General features: G+C 39.0%; 1 protein-coding gene across 1 annotated transcript in view; it reads left to right on the plus strand.

The window, feature by feature from the left end:
- Nucleotides 1-15,095, plus strand: part of LOC126168203 (dynein light chain Tctex-type protein 2B-like) — a 65,869-nt gene extending 50,774 nt beyond the window's left edge. The window contains exon 4 of the mRNA XM_049920538.1: nt 14,792-15,095. Coding sequence (XP_049776495.1) covers nt 14,792-14,839 — 48 coding nt within the window. The 3' untranslated portion in view covers nt 14,840-15,095. The remainder of the gene's footprint in view (nt 1-14,791) is intronic.

Below are 15,095 nucleotides of genomic sequence, written 5' to 3' on the forward strand. Positions count from 1 at the left end.
GGGCTGTATAAACCTGTATGCCCTACCACATCAATTACTGATGACAATGTGGAAGAATTAAAGAAAATGGTTCTGGAAAATCACCAAATCATGATCAGATAGTTTGCTGATGATGTTAGCATATCCCTTGGCTTGTGCCAAGCAATTGAAACAAAATTTGTTCTGAAATTGTTGAATTTTGACCAAAAACGGCATTGCAAACTTCTGAGGAAGATCTACAAAAAAATTTGCTTAATCTTGTTGGTATACATGTTCCTTCCTGATGTATGTCTGCATTTTCAGCTGTTTTGAATGTTTAGTATTTTGTTGACAGTTGATAAGGTTATATATGTCTTCGAGTGCTCAACAAATTTTTGCTTACAAAAAAGATGGATCAAAGAATTTGCATTAAATTTTGGTTGAAAAATGGAATAAAGTGGAGCGCTACATCAAAATATTGACTGTGGCTTTTGATGAACCTACTGTGAGTAAGACAGGAGTTTGTGGGCTGTATAAACCTGTATGCCCTACCACATCAATTACTGATGACAATGTGGAAGAATTAAAGAAAATGGTTCTGGAAAATCACCAAATCATGATCAGATAGTTTGCTGATGATGTTAGCATATCCCTTGGCTTGTGCCAAGCAATTGAAACAAAGTTTGTTCTGAAATTGTTGAATTTTGACCAAAAACGGCATTGCAAACTTCTGAGGAAGATTATAACAAGCTAAGAAACTTGAATATATGGGTATGACATTGAAACCAAGGCCCAGTCGTCCCAATGGATCTTGTTTGAAGAGCCAAGACCGATAAAAGTCTTGAGTTTGATCACATCGGAAGTTTCTCCTCATTGTTTTCTTTGATTACAAAATATTTTTGCATTTGGAGGAGAAACTTGGTGATTGAAATTGTGTAAGAAGATCCCTCCACAATGAAAAATGCCTTTGTTTTAATGGTTTCCATCCCAAATCCTGTATCATGTCTATGATACTCTCTCCCTTATTTCTCGATAATACAAAATGTGCTGCCCTTCTCTGAACTTTCTCTATGTCTTCTGTTAATCCTATGTTGTAAGTATCCCAAACTGTGCAGCAGTACTCCAAAAGATGACTGACAAGTGTAGTGTAGGCAGTCTCTTTAGTAGAGCTGTTGCATCTTGTAAGTGTTCTGCCCATAAAACGCAGTCTTTTGTTTGCCTTTCCAACAACATTTTCGGTGAGTTCTTTCTGATTTCAGTTGTTCGTAATTGCACTTCCTAGATATTTTGTTGAATTTGTGGCCTTTAGATTTGATTGAACTTAAACAGATTCTTTTTAGCACTTATGTGGCTGACCTCACACTTTTCTTTATTTATGGTAAATTTCCAACCTTCAAGCCATACAGGTATCTCATCCAAATCATTTTGCAATTGGTCTTGATCTTCTGATGACTTTACTAGACAGTAAATGACAGTGTTATCTTCAAAAAACCTAAGACAGTTGCTGAGATTGTCTCCTACATCATTTATATAGATAAGGAGCATAGAGGGCCTATAACACTACCATGGGGAATGCCAGAAATCACTAATGTCTTACTTGATGACTTTCCATCAGTTACTGTGAACTGCAGCCTCTCTGACAACAAATCACAAATCCAGTCGCAGAAATGAGACGATATTCCATAAGCACACAATTAGATTACTAGCTGCTTGTAATGTACAGTGTCAAAAGCCTTCTGGAAATCTAGAAATACGGGATCCTTTTGAAATTCCTAGTTGATGACACTCAACACTTTGTGTGAGTAGTTAGGTGTGTCTCACAAGAACAATTGTTTTCTGAATCCATGTCAACTATGTGTCAATATAGCACTAGTGGTATGGGCAACAGCTAACGTCCCAGCTGGAGGCATAGTGCATCCCGCGTTGATGGCTGACAGGATTGGCCTGTGATGACAGTGTGCTAATTTGTGACTGCCAGTGCAGTCTTATGACAGCTGTTCCAATCAGCCAAGCTTCCTAGGTTGCTATGTTGTGGAAGCATGCAGGCAGGTTGACCAATATCTAAATTTTCTCGAAACCTCAGTAATACTGGAACAAAAGTAGCGATATCGATAGTATCAAAAGGTATTGATTCCTTATGTATTTTTAAGCTTACATTGAATGCATAACAACTTTCGTAGAATGCAAGGCAACATATGGGAAGTATGCTATGTTACATGAAGCAGCTTGGGTCTACAATCAACTTTAGGCGCTTTTTCAAGGTAGACATTGGTATATGTTGCTGAAATATGATATATTTATTAGAGATTATAAATAGTATTTACTTTTTACTACTCCACTTGTTTCTCTTATGCTGGGTAGAGATTCCATATGTTTTAGTTCTAATCAAACCAATAGTGAAAGGTTATTATTTTCCTCAACACCATTCAATATTTCCACTACTGGTTCTTTGGACATAGTCCATATCAATTCAGGCAGGCTAGGAAAAAATCTTACCTTCATAGTCTTGGATGTTATTGAATTTAGCATATGTTAAAATGAAGGACTAAGTAAGAAATCCCCCCCATGAACCATGGACCTTGCCGTTGGTGGGGAGGCTTGCGTGCCTCAGCAATACAGATAGCCTTACCGTAGGTGCAGCCACAACGGAGGGGTATCTGTTGAGAGGCCAGACAAACGTGTGGTTCCTGAAGAGGGGCAGCAGCCTTTTCAGTAGTTTCAAGGGCAACAGTCTGGATAATTGACTGATCTGGCCTTGTAACAATAACCAAAACGGCCTTGCTGTGCTGGTACTGCGAACGGCTGAAAGCAAGGGGAAACTACGGCCGTAATTTTTCCCGAGGGCATGCAGCTTTACTGTATGGTTAAATGATGATGGCATCCTCTTGGGTAAAATATTCCGGAGGTAAAATAGTCCCCCATTCGGATCTCCGGGCGGGGACTATTCAAGAGGATGTCGTCATCAGGAGAAAGAAAACTGGCGTTCTACGGATCGGTGCGTGGAATGTCGGATCCCTTAATTGGGCAGGTAGGTTAGAAAATTTAAAAAGGGAAATGGATAGGTTAAAGTTAGATATAGTGGGAATTAGTGAAGTTCGGTGGCAGGAGGAACAAGACTTCTGGTCAGGTGACCACAGGGTTATAAACACAAAATCAAATAGGGGTAATGCAGGAGTAGGTTTAATAATGAATAGGAAAATAGGAATCCGGGTAAGCTACTACCAACAGCATAGTGAACGCATTATAGTGGCCAAGATAGATATGAAGCCCACGCCTACTACAGTAGTACAAGTTTATATGCCAACTAGCTCTGCAGATGACAAAGAAATTGAAGAAATGTATAATGATATAAAAGAAATTATTCAGATAGTGAAGGGAGACGAAAATTTAATAGTCATGGGTGACTGGAATTCGAGTGTAGGAAAAGGGAGAGAAGGAAACGTAGTAGGTGAATATGGATTGGGGCTAAGAAATGAAAGAGGAAGCCGCCTGGTAGAATTTTGCACAGAGCACAGCTTAATCATAGCTAACACTTGGTTTAAGAATCATGATAAAAGGTTGTATACATGGAAGAAGCCTGGAGATACTAAAAGGTATCAGATAGATTATGTAATGGCAAGACAGAGATTTAGGAACCAGGTTTTAAATTCTAAGACATTTCCAGGGGCAGATGTCGACTCTGACCACAGTTTTGTGGAGAACTGCAAATTCTATTTTTGTGTGGGTAAATGAAGTGGAGAAAAACTAGGGGGTTCCTGACAATATTCTTCTTGGACATGTAGGCTTTGCAGCAAAGGCAGAAAAATTGTTGAAAAGCTGGCTCCAGTCAGAACTTAGCTAAGTGAAATCTGTACCATGAGAATTACTGGGAGAAGAGGGCAGAAAATGGGAAAAACTAATGCCTAAGAAAGGTGTCTTCTACCCAAAGATGGTTTGCACACATAACTTTGTTATAAGCAGTACAAAGAAAGTAAAATTGGAAACTGAATGTAGTATCAAGCACCAAAATATTATCAGCTTGAAAAAAAAAAAAAAAAAAAAAAAAAAAAAAAAAAAAAAAAAAAAAAAAAAAAAAATCTTATTATTTGCAAATCTAATCTTCAGCATTCTTCTGTAGCACCACATTTCGATAGCTTCTACTCTCTTCTTGTCCAAACTATTTATCGTCCATGTTTCACTTCCATACATAGCTACACTCCATACAAATACTTTGAGAAATGACTTCCTGACACTTAAATCTATACTCGATGTTAACAAATTTCTCTTCATCAGAAATACTTTCCTTGCCATTGCCAGTCTACATTTTATATCCTCTCTACTTCGACCATCATCAGTTATTTTGCTCCCCAAATAGCAAAACTCTTTCACTACTTTAAGTGTCTCAATTCCTAATCTAATTCCTTCGGCATCACCCGACTTATTCGACTACATTCCATTATCCTCATTTTGCTTTTGTTGATGTTCATCTTATATCCTCCTTTCAAGACACTGTCCGTTCCGTTCAACTGCTCTTCCAAGTCCTTTGCTGTCTCTGACAGAATTACAATGTCATCAGCGAATCTCAACATTTTTATTTCTTCTCCATGGATTTTAATTTCTACTCCGAATTTTTCTTTTGTTTTCTTTACTGCTTGCTCAATATACAGATTGAATAACATCAGGGAGAGGCTACAACCCTGTCTCACTCTCTTCCAAACCACTGCTTTCCTTTCATGCCCCTCGACTATTATAACTGCCACCTGGTTTCTGTACAAATTGTAAATAGCCTTTCGATCTGTGTATTTTACCCCTGCCACCTTTAGAATTAGAAAGAGAGTATTCCAGTTAACATTGTCAAAAGCTTTCTCTAAGTCTACAAATGCTAGAAATGTAGGTTTGCCGTTCCTTAATCTACTTTCTAAGATAAGTCGTAGTGTCAGTATTGCCTCATGTGTTCCAACATTTCTATGGAATACAAACTGATCTTCCCCAAGGTCAGCTTCTACTTTTTCCATTCATCTGCAAAGAATTCACATCTGTCAACACCTGCTTTCTTTGGGATTGGAATTATTCTTAACATCAGTGTGCTGCAAATTTCTTGAGCATATTCTAAGTCTGAATACAATAAATTTCCCTCCCTGTACACTAACATTCCTAATGCCCATGGTTTTACTGCTATTGACACTACCTTTCCCAATGCCCGACGGATTCCAAACCAACAACCTCCTCCCTAGTTGCCATGACCAACTACATCCTGACCTACAATTACTTCTCCTTTGAAGGCATTACCTACAAACAAATCCGGCGTACGGCTATGGGCACCCGCATGGCACCATCCCGTGCCAACCTATTCGTGGGCGGACTAAAGGAATCCTTCCTAAACACCCAGAATCCTAAACCCCTCACCTGTTTCACCTTCATTGATGACATCTTTGCTGCCTGGTTTGAAGGTGAGAACAACCTATCCACATTCCTCCAGAACCTCAACTACTTCTCCCCTGCCTGGTTTGAAGGTTAGAACAACCTATCCACATTCCTCCAGAACCTCAACTTCTTCTCCCACAGTTTGCTTGACCTGGTCCTACTCAACCCAACAAGCCACCTTCTTAGATGTTGACCTCCACCTCGAAGATGACTACATCAGTACGTCCATACATATCAAACCTGCTAACCACCAGCAATACCTCCACTTCGACAGCTGCCACCCATTCCATGCCAAGAAGTTCCTTTCATACAACCTAAGCACCCATGGTCATCGCATCTGCAGTGACGAGCAGTCCCTCTCGAAATATACCGAAGGTTTCACTGAAGCCTTCACTGACTATAATTATCCTCCCAACATTGTACAAAAACAAATCTCTTGTGCCTTATCTTTCCATTCTCACATCACCTCCCAAAGCCCTACCGTCGGAGCACAGAGGAGCATCCCCCTTGCAACTCAGTACCATCCAGGACTGGAGCAACTGAATTACATTCTCCATTTCGATTAGCTCTCATTGTGCCCTGAAATGAGAAATGTCCTGCCCACTATCCTTCTCACCCCTCCCACAGTGGTATTCCACCGTCCACTAACCTACACTATATACTCGTCCATCCTTACACAACCCCTCCTCCCAACCCCTTACCTCATGGCTCATACCCCTGTTATAGGCCTAATTGCAAGACCTGTCCCATACATCCTCCCACCCCCACCTAATCCAGGCCAGTCCCTAACACCACCTATCCCATCAAAAGCAGGGCTACCTGTGAAACCAGTCCTCTGGTCTACACACTAAGCTGCAACCACTGTGCTGCATTCTATGTAGGCATGACAACCAACAAGCTGTCTGTCCACATAAATGGACACCGACAAATTGTGGCCAAGAAACAAGTGGACTACCCTGTAGCTGAACATGCTGCCAAACATGATATCCTTCATTTCGATGACTGCTTCACAGCCTGTGCCATATGGATCCTTCCCACCAACACCAGCTTTTCTGTATTGCGCAAGTGGGAACTTTCCCTGCAATACATCCTACGTTCCCATAACCCTCCTGGCCTCAACCTTCGTTAGTCACTGTCCTCACCCATCCAGCCCCTTCCCTGCTCCCATTCCAGCACTACACATGCATCATTCCACCACCACACCCAGTCTTTTTTTATTTATTTTTCTCTATTTCTCTTTATGTCTCACCTTTTCCGCTACTTCCTCCCCCCCTCCCTCCCTCCCCACCTCTCCCATGCCCGCTGCCCAACCTGCAGCACTTTACTGTCGGCCATTACCACTATACTATCCCTTCCCCTCCCCGCCCCAGCCTCCTCCTTTTTCCCACCCAGTCGCTAATCCCGTCATGCACTGGTACTGCTGAGTTGCTCGCAGTGTGGTCTCAGTTGCCGGCAATCTGCCACTGAAACATGTCATATTTCAGTCACAATAGCAATTGTTTCATGTTGTCATATGTTTCTTTCATGTAAGGTCTATTCCCAATTGGAATCAATGATAACACGTTGCTGTTATGCTGTAGCACATAGTTGAGACTTACTTTGGAGGATTCAATTTTGTACATCACTACAAAATACCAAGTTCTTTTCAGTTTTGGAAAATTGAAGTACTGGCATATGGCAGTTATGGAATGCAATCACATTTACCAGTCTTATCAAGACAATTCCACTGTTGTCTTGATGCCAGTGGTTCAGCTTTGCTTTCTAGCAATTCCAAATGTCTCGTTAGGTCATTAAATTTACACTGTGTTATTTTGTGAGTTTCTGTACACTCATAGTTACCCACAAAATCAGGATCTTTTGAAGAACTGAGTTTTGAAGGTGATGGTGCAGCAATAGTTTCACTACTGCCTTCATCATTATCACAGTCAGTTGGGACAGGAACAGGCAGTCCGTTTCCTTGAAGCACTGGTCACATGGCTGATGGTATGTTAGGATATGTCAAGGAAGACTCTTTATTCTTAGAAGTACCATGTATTATTGGAATTTTCATACAATAGTAACAATCTTTCATTTGGTTTCATGGTTTGCGCCAGATCGTGGGTATAAAAAAGGCTATTAAAGATCATTTATGATCAACCACAAAAGAAGACGCAAGATATACAACATACATGAGAAGCCCAGGGCTTGTCCTGGACCCTAATTCCACAGCCAAAATATAGTCTTTATGCCTTCCTAATATATGATGTTATTGGCCTCCTTTGTGATTTCAGTGAAGGCTGTCCACAAATGTAGCAAAAATTGTCAGCACTATTTACGCACTTGTGAGACATATTAAATCACAGGAATTCATTGACCACATGCGCTAACTACACTTCACTAACATATTATTCCTGCACACAAACGGAACACACTTTGCTTAAATGAAACATGCTCAGTTCCTCCCTACCTCTTCCCCTTGTTGCTATTTACCTGGGCTAAAAATAGCAACAAAATACACACAGCTCTTGTTGCCTGAAATTTCATCACTCTGGCTACCATCTGTGGAATCTTGAAGCCTATACAGGAAAGGATCAACAATGAATGCCATTAAAATATAACTGTAATTAAATGCACCTCCTTTAACTTGGAAATGAGAGCTAATTTGAGTTTTTTCCAATTAACAAACATTTATTTCATCCCAGTTACATCTTCACAGTTGGCTAATGTTATAAATGTAGGCAGTAATGGACTTAAGTTGTTCAGGTCCAAATATCTGATCAAGTGCTCTCATAAAGATGGTAGATAATACATTCAAACCAAAGGGGTTTCCTTAATTTGTAGCCCTAACCCTTGTGCAGAAACACAGTGTATTTCTGACTTTCCAGGTGAGATAAAAATTGCTGGAAACTGTTTGTGGTCCCTAAACTTTGGTAAAACTTGAAACAAATTTCTGTAATAGCTTCTGTAAAGTTCCAGATTGTCTCCTTTGTGGAAGAATGATGCTGTTGGTTGCTCTGGCATCTAATACAATCCAGATAGTTCCATTCTGCTTGATGAGTGCAGGGATGGGACTGCTTTACACTTTGTCGTATCTTTTGGTAATTCCCATATCTGACATTATCAGAATGCCTTGGTCAGTGGCAGATGCTTCATAAAGATTTTCTTGTAATTCACAAACACATTCTTTTATTAGTCTGGGCTGGGACAGAAATACATCTAGGTGGTACTGCAGTACCACTGTCAGCTCTTCTTCTGGATGCTTGGCAAGGTGTGTTAACATAAGTTAACAGAACTTGCCAAGTGTCCAGAAGAAGAGCTGAGAGAGATACCACCTAAATGTATATCTGACATAGCCCAGAGTAATGAAAGGATGTAATTCTGCTTGAATTTGTGCAATAGTGTTATTCACCCTCATCCTGTGTCTTCTTACATGCTAATAAAATGAAGATTCAGCGAGCAGGCCTTCACTGTTTTTGTCTAAAATTTCTTTAAAGTAAGCTCTCATCTTTTCTTCCTGATTTTCATGTAGCACATTCCTCTACAAAATCTAATCAGTAATACCTTTCTGTCATACAGTCTGTATCGAATATGATTCCAAAGCTCAAAAACAGAGTAATGAGAAATGGCTGCTCAAAATATTCACCCCAAATTCAATATTACAATGGAAACTGTCCTGTAATTGCCTTGCTTCAATTCCCAGCTGCAGTTACAATTTTTAGTTCATTTATCAAAAAAATAGGCATCTTTACACAGTCATTGAGCTCTTGAAATAATTTATCTGTTATTGCACTTACATCTGAGTCAGAATCCAATAAGATATCAACAGCAGTTCCTCATTCTTCTCCTGTAACAGTCAGTTTAACGGCATCCTTAGTACATTCATCTTTCCCTAATAAGTCTTCTGTAATCTTGCTTCCATTGTCGTATGTGCATAGCTTGTAATATGCTACCAGAAAAAGGAAGTTAGTCCACCTGGAAAGACGATATCGAGTTTGATCTGATGACGGCATATGCCACTGGGGGGATAGTAGATGCACTGATAATGGTTCCAATGTGGTTCACCAACAGCATAGTGGCAAAGCTACCAGAATGCCATCTGTGTCTAACTTCTAATAGGGAATGCTCACAGTCAGAAAGCTCAGTATGGTGCAAATGAGTAGCAAGCAGGCAACCATGTCACAGAGACATGCTCATGCTTCCTGCAGCCAACTGAGTGAATTTGAAAGTGGTCAAATTGTGGCCTTCTGAGTGGCGGATTGGTCTTTGAGAGAATGACCACACAAGTTGGACAAGCTGCATCAGTTGTGCAACAGTGCTGGTATCAGTCGTCACTTGAACATTCTTAGACCCATGGATGAGGTTCTGGATGTCCACATAGCACAGATAGATGTCAGCCATTGTAAGGGCAACAATGGAAAATGATACAGTTACCATAGCACAGATAAGAGGGCTTGTGAGCCCAGACAAGTCAATGTGAACTATTCCAAATTGATTATTAGTAGTGGGACTATGGTCACGAACACCTCTACCCTGTCATCCACTCACGCCACAGCATTGATGTGCACAGTTCAACTGCTGCCACCAGAGGATCGTGTGGAAGATGGAATGGCATGCCATATTCTTCGGCGATGAAAGCAGATTCTGCATGCACGCAAGTGGTTGTTGTTTATGTGTGTGACACAGAGCTGGTGAGCATTGTCTCATCGAGTGCATTTGCCCAAGACACATTGGTGGAATAAGCTTCAACTCGTTTCTGGAGGGGACTCTAGTCAGTGCACAGTATGTGCAGAATGTTGTTAGACCCATTCTTTTGCCATTCTTGCAACAGAAAGGTGATGTGTTGTTCCAACAGGTTAATCCTCACCCACACTCTGGTCGTGAAACTCCAGTTGCTCTACAGGAAATGCAGCACAATCTTCAGGTATATCTCCAGTTGAGCACATGTGGTATTTGATGGGATGAGAAGTGACTCATCCGATTCATCAGCCAACAACTTGTACAGAACTACACAAACATGTCATGCAGGCATGGTATAAGGTATCCCAGAAGTGTATTTGCCATCTGTACGATTGACTGGATGTCAGTGTCAGCGCCTGCATTGCTGCCCGGAAAGGGTACGCCTCATACTAATATGAGCATTTTAGCATGGGTCAGTAACTGGTGCCACAGAGCTATTTTTGCTATTGATCTGTAAACGTAATCATTTTATGTACTCCATATACATTGTTGCAACAATAAATCTTGACTAAATTGGAAACCTCTAAAAGACTGTACCAATATTTTTTTTTTTTTTCTGGCATTGTAGTTTGTATTGCTATAGGTGATGTCATGTTCATAGATACAGTGTTGGAATGGGTCACATCCAGAACTAAAATCAATTATTTTGTAAATCCTGATGTGGAACCCCATGAGAATTTTCTCTACATTGTGGCAATTGATTGTAAGTCTTGCGATCGTCGTTCGTGTCATAAGTCTTGCGATTGTCATTCATCTGGAATTCACGATGATACTCCTGCCATTATGTCTTATTGTTACCTGTGGATGTCATACTTTCTTGGTTCATTATCATCATTCCGTCAATTTGCTGCCCTGAAGTTCCATTCATTATGATTTCATTTGTCGGTGCTTCATTACCTCTGTTTCTTACACTGGAATGATTGCTCTCACACCACCTTCTCATGGTGCTGAGAATTTCAGTTCGCTCTACACTAAAATGTATGTTGTCACTGTCTTTGTATTACATGTGGGCTAATCTCTCATGAACAGACAATGTTAATTGCTGTGTGAGAAAACTATGATGTTTTTGTCTTTGGTAGGCTTTTTCATATGTTCGTTACAGTGCCAATACCTCTACAATAACTCACAAATTCTACTGTCACTTTGGCTGTATAGTGGTGGTGTCAGTAATGTAGCCTCGGCTGTCCACTGTTGTTTGACTGACCAAAACTTATTCAAAAAGGGACCCGAAATTCACTGAAATTATTGTTATTGTCAGCTACCCCATACATGTGCACTGTATTTCAAGTTGCTCACCCAGATATCTAGTTTTTGTTTCTTGGAATGCCATGTTTGAATTGACACATGAAGGTAACAGGATGCAATTACTTAGTTGGTTTGAAGTCGGAAAACTTGCATATACCAATACTGGTATCAACAGTCAAGTTTGGCATTGCACACAGCATACTATGACATTTCTCTTGTACCATATTATTGAATTTTTTCTTCTACCATATGTTCATCTAAAGCAGATTGCTGCTTGTTTTCAAATTCAGCTGCCTCCTCCATGCGTTGTTCCTGTATGCCAGCTACCATTTTAATGAGTGACTGTTACAGTAGTAATCAGCCTTTTTTATTGTGATCTCTGCTTTGTGTTCATTGATTTTACCTTCTACCTGATTGAGTGTGGTTTTATTGTGTGCACGATCGTCGTCTTGCTTAGATTTTAATGCTTCAGCTTCTGATTTAAGCTTGAATTGTTCCATCATAACTTTGTTACGTGACTCATCGTTTATTCCTGTGAACACACTGATGAGTTCCTTTTGTAATTTTTCTGTTGCTTCTCTGAATTCTTTTTGACTTCATCCTTCACCTGATTTAATTTGTGATTACGATCATTAGTTCACTATTTAATATCATTATTAATTGTCTTGATGTACTCAAACAATTGACTTAATCCAACCATCCACCATTTAATGACTGTTGTGCTGTCACTTGCTTAGAAACAAGCAACCATAGAACTCATTATTGACGTCTGATCTTACTTATTCTTAGGGTCATGCTGTAGCCAAAGATTAGGAAAATTTATGACATGGTTGTGGGAGAATTGCCCTGCTTTTCAATTCAAAACATTCCATAGCTTTAAAATGACTCCCACAAAATTCTGTGGCAGGCACAAGTTAAGTGTTGTGAATAAACCTTTTGAGAAACCTTTGAAACGGAAATGTACATGGAAGTGTGGGGATGATATGAAAATATCTCAGATAGAGTGTGTTTTGGTAAAATAATGATCCAAGAATTGAAGAGGACAGCAAAAAATTATTGAGGTGCTGACATTGAAACAGCAGAAATATTGGAATAATGAAACTCAGACTCCCTGGGAAAACCATGGTAGAAAATAATTATGAAAGTAGCAAAAATTCATGTATGGAGGATATGTAAAATAAGGAAAAGGGAACCACTGTCCTATAGCAGATCAATGTGTGGAGCACAGTAACGCATAACAGAAAATAGCTTTCACATCAGCTCTTTCTTCAGCAGTAGTACACACATTTACACATGCAAACACACAGGAACCAATATGCACACTCCTGTGGCCATGGCAAGACTAGTCTTGCATGGCCATGGGTGCACACACACACACACACACACACACACACACACACACACACAGACATCCAAATGCATACCCCTGTGACCACGGCAAGCCTAACTTGTCTTGCATGGCTATGGGATGATTGTGTATGCGTGGTTGTTGGTGTGAATTTGTGTACTAGTGCTGGAAAAAGTGCTGTTACTTGAAAGCTAGTGTGAATGCTGTTTTCTGTTATGTGTTACTGTACACCATGCATTGATCCATTATGAGTAAATGATTATTGACATAAACAACCAATGGAATTGCCTTAAAGGGGTGTACTAAATGCATCAGAAAAGATGCTAGAATTAAATAACGCAAAAGAGAAACAGCCATGGGTAATAAAAAAACTTGAAAATAACCACACATCAATCCTGTATTAGATGAATCAAGAATTCTTGCAAGTGTACTTTATCGAGGAATGGCTGGGAAAATTGGAAAGCAGTCTAGAAGAGGACTAGTTTGGTTTTAGGAGCTCTTTTAGCACTTTGTTTAGCAGTGCAAAATGAGGAAAAATGAGAAAACCGACATCTATAGATTTGGAGACTTTTGATAATATGAAATGGAATAAAACGTTGTTTATTCTTAGAGAGTTTGTTTTCCTGTACAGGGTTAGGAGGATAATCTGTTCTTTCTACATGAAACTGCTTGGAGTGGTCAGCATTAATGAAATTACTTTGGCTATATCGAACCTTTTCTTTAGTGCAATGGTTAATTCTTTGTACTTGAGAGGTCAGTGCTGACAAAAAAAATAAAGATCATAAATGAACCATTGTGGAACTATGGTCATAAAATGAGAGCCAATCAGTGCAGACACTTGAAAATGTGTGCATTTAACATAATTTGTCCCAGTTAATGCGTATTATGTTAAAATGAGTGTAGATAATTAAGCTGAAAAGTCAGAACCAGGCAGACTTGATATTCATGACCATGCTTGGTTTGATTAGATGTTATTTTCTGTTTCATTAACTGGATAAAGCTTGACATTAAACTAAATACACTAAAATTACCATAATGCCATTAATTATTAAGGTTATATGTTGTACTACAATAAGGAAGTCAACATGTGTTTTAATTTTAATGTGTCATTAAAAATACAGTCATCGTGAATAAACTTTTATTGTAAGAGGTAGATCAATAACTGAAGAAAAGAAAGAGAGAGAGAGAGAGAGAGAGAGAGAGAGAGAGAGAGAACTCAAATTTAAAACAGTGTTAGTGTCTCAGGTATGTCTCCATTTCTTCTCCCCAGTAACTGATGGAAGTTTCTTCCTGTAACTCACTAAAAAGGTGATGTTGTCAAAGAAATGATTGCATCATTATTTTCAAAATTGTGCCAGATTGAAAATTATTGTTTTGGCCTCAGAAATTCTTGCAATCAGCTCTTCATGGCTGTTGACTTCCACAGATTGGTTGCAGAATGGTTACTGTTTTGTGGCCATAGTTCCACAACAATACACAACAGTTACTTTGTGGTTTCACTTAAATATGCTGTTGTTATTGTGTTTTTTCACTGAACAATATGGAAAACTAACTCTTTTAAAGGTTAGGAAACTACTGAAAGAACTCACTAACGGTTGCCAACAATGACATAAACGTTTGTACATTCTTAATGGAAAGTAAACAAATTTACATGTATAATAATCTTTGCTTCTCTGGATCTTCTGGAAAACTACTGCAGATACATGTCTGGTACATATTTTATTAGATTGACCAGACCACTTACAGCAAAATAAATGGAAATTGTTCTTTAGTTTAATCTTGTGCAGTTTCACGATGGCTTCATATTAGCGAAGTTGCTAAAGTTCAGGCAAAATCTTATTAGCCGTAACTCCCTAACTAAAAATTTGCAGACCTATGTTTATATGAAATTTTTTCTTTAGTTTTACTTGTAGAATAACATATTAAAATATTTGCATATCTTTGTGAATCACCCTGTAAGCATATCAATTAGCAACAATCAGTTAACATTGTTTGGTCAAAATTTAACACAAATAAATACCTATACAGTTAGAATCATAAATATATGTTTAGTTGTTGAACTTTTTGTGTGGTGTATGACAGTTGTATCATAAAAAATAATTCTCTTTGTTTATTTTTCAGGACACTATAGTTTGTATGGCAGTAATATTTGCAGTGTATTTCTATTGATTACTTACTGCACAAAAACTTTGGTAAGCTGTGTGCATACAGTCTATTGTTTATACTCATTTTCTTTTGTGCTGACGATTTATTTGATCTGTTTATATGTTGAAAAGTGAAGATATTATGGTGCGTTGCACAGTTACATCCATAGGATGAAGTTGAATGTGTGAAATAAACTTGTAGGCATAATTTATTTCATAAAAATTGGTTCTGATGTTCTGTATCATGAATTAATGTGCTGACCTAAATTATATTGCTATTT

Source organism: Schistocerca cancellata, chromosome 1, assembly GCF_023864275.1.
Source record: "Schistocerca cancellata isolate TAMUIC-IGC-003103 chromosome 1, iqSchCanc2.1, whole genome shotgun sequence".
NCBI classification, from domain to species: domain Eukaryota; kingdom Metazoa; phylum Arthropoda; class Insecta; order Orthoptera; family Acrididae; genus Schistocerca; species Schistocerca cancellata.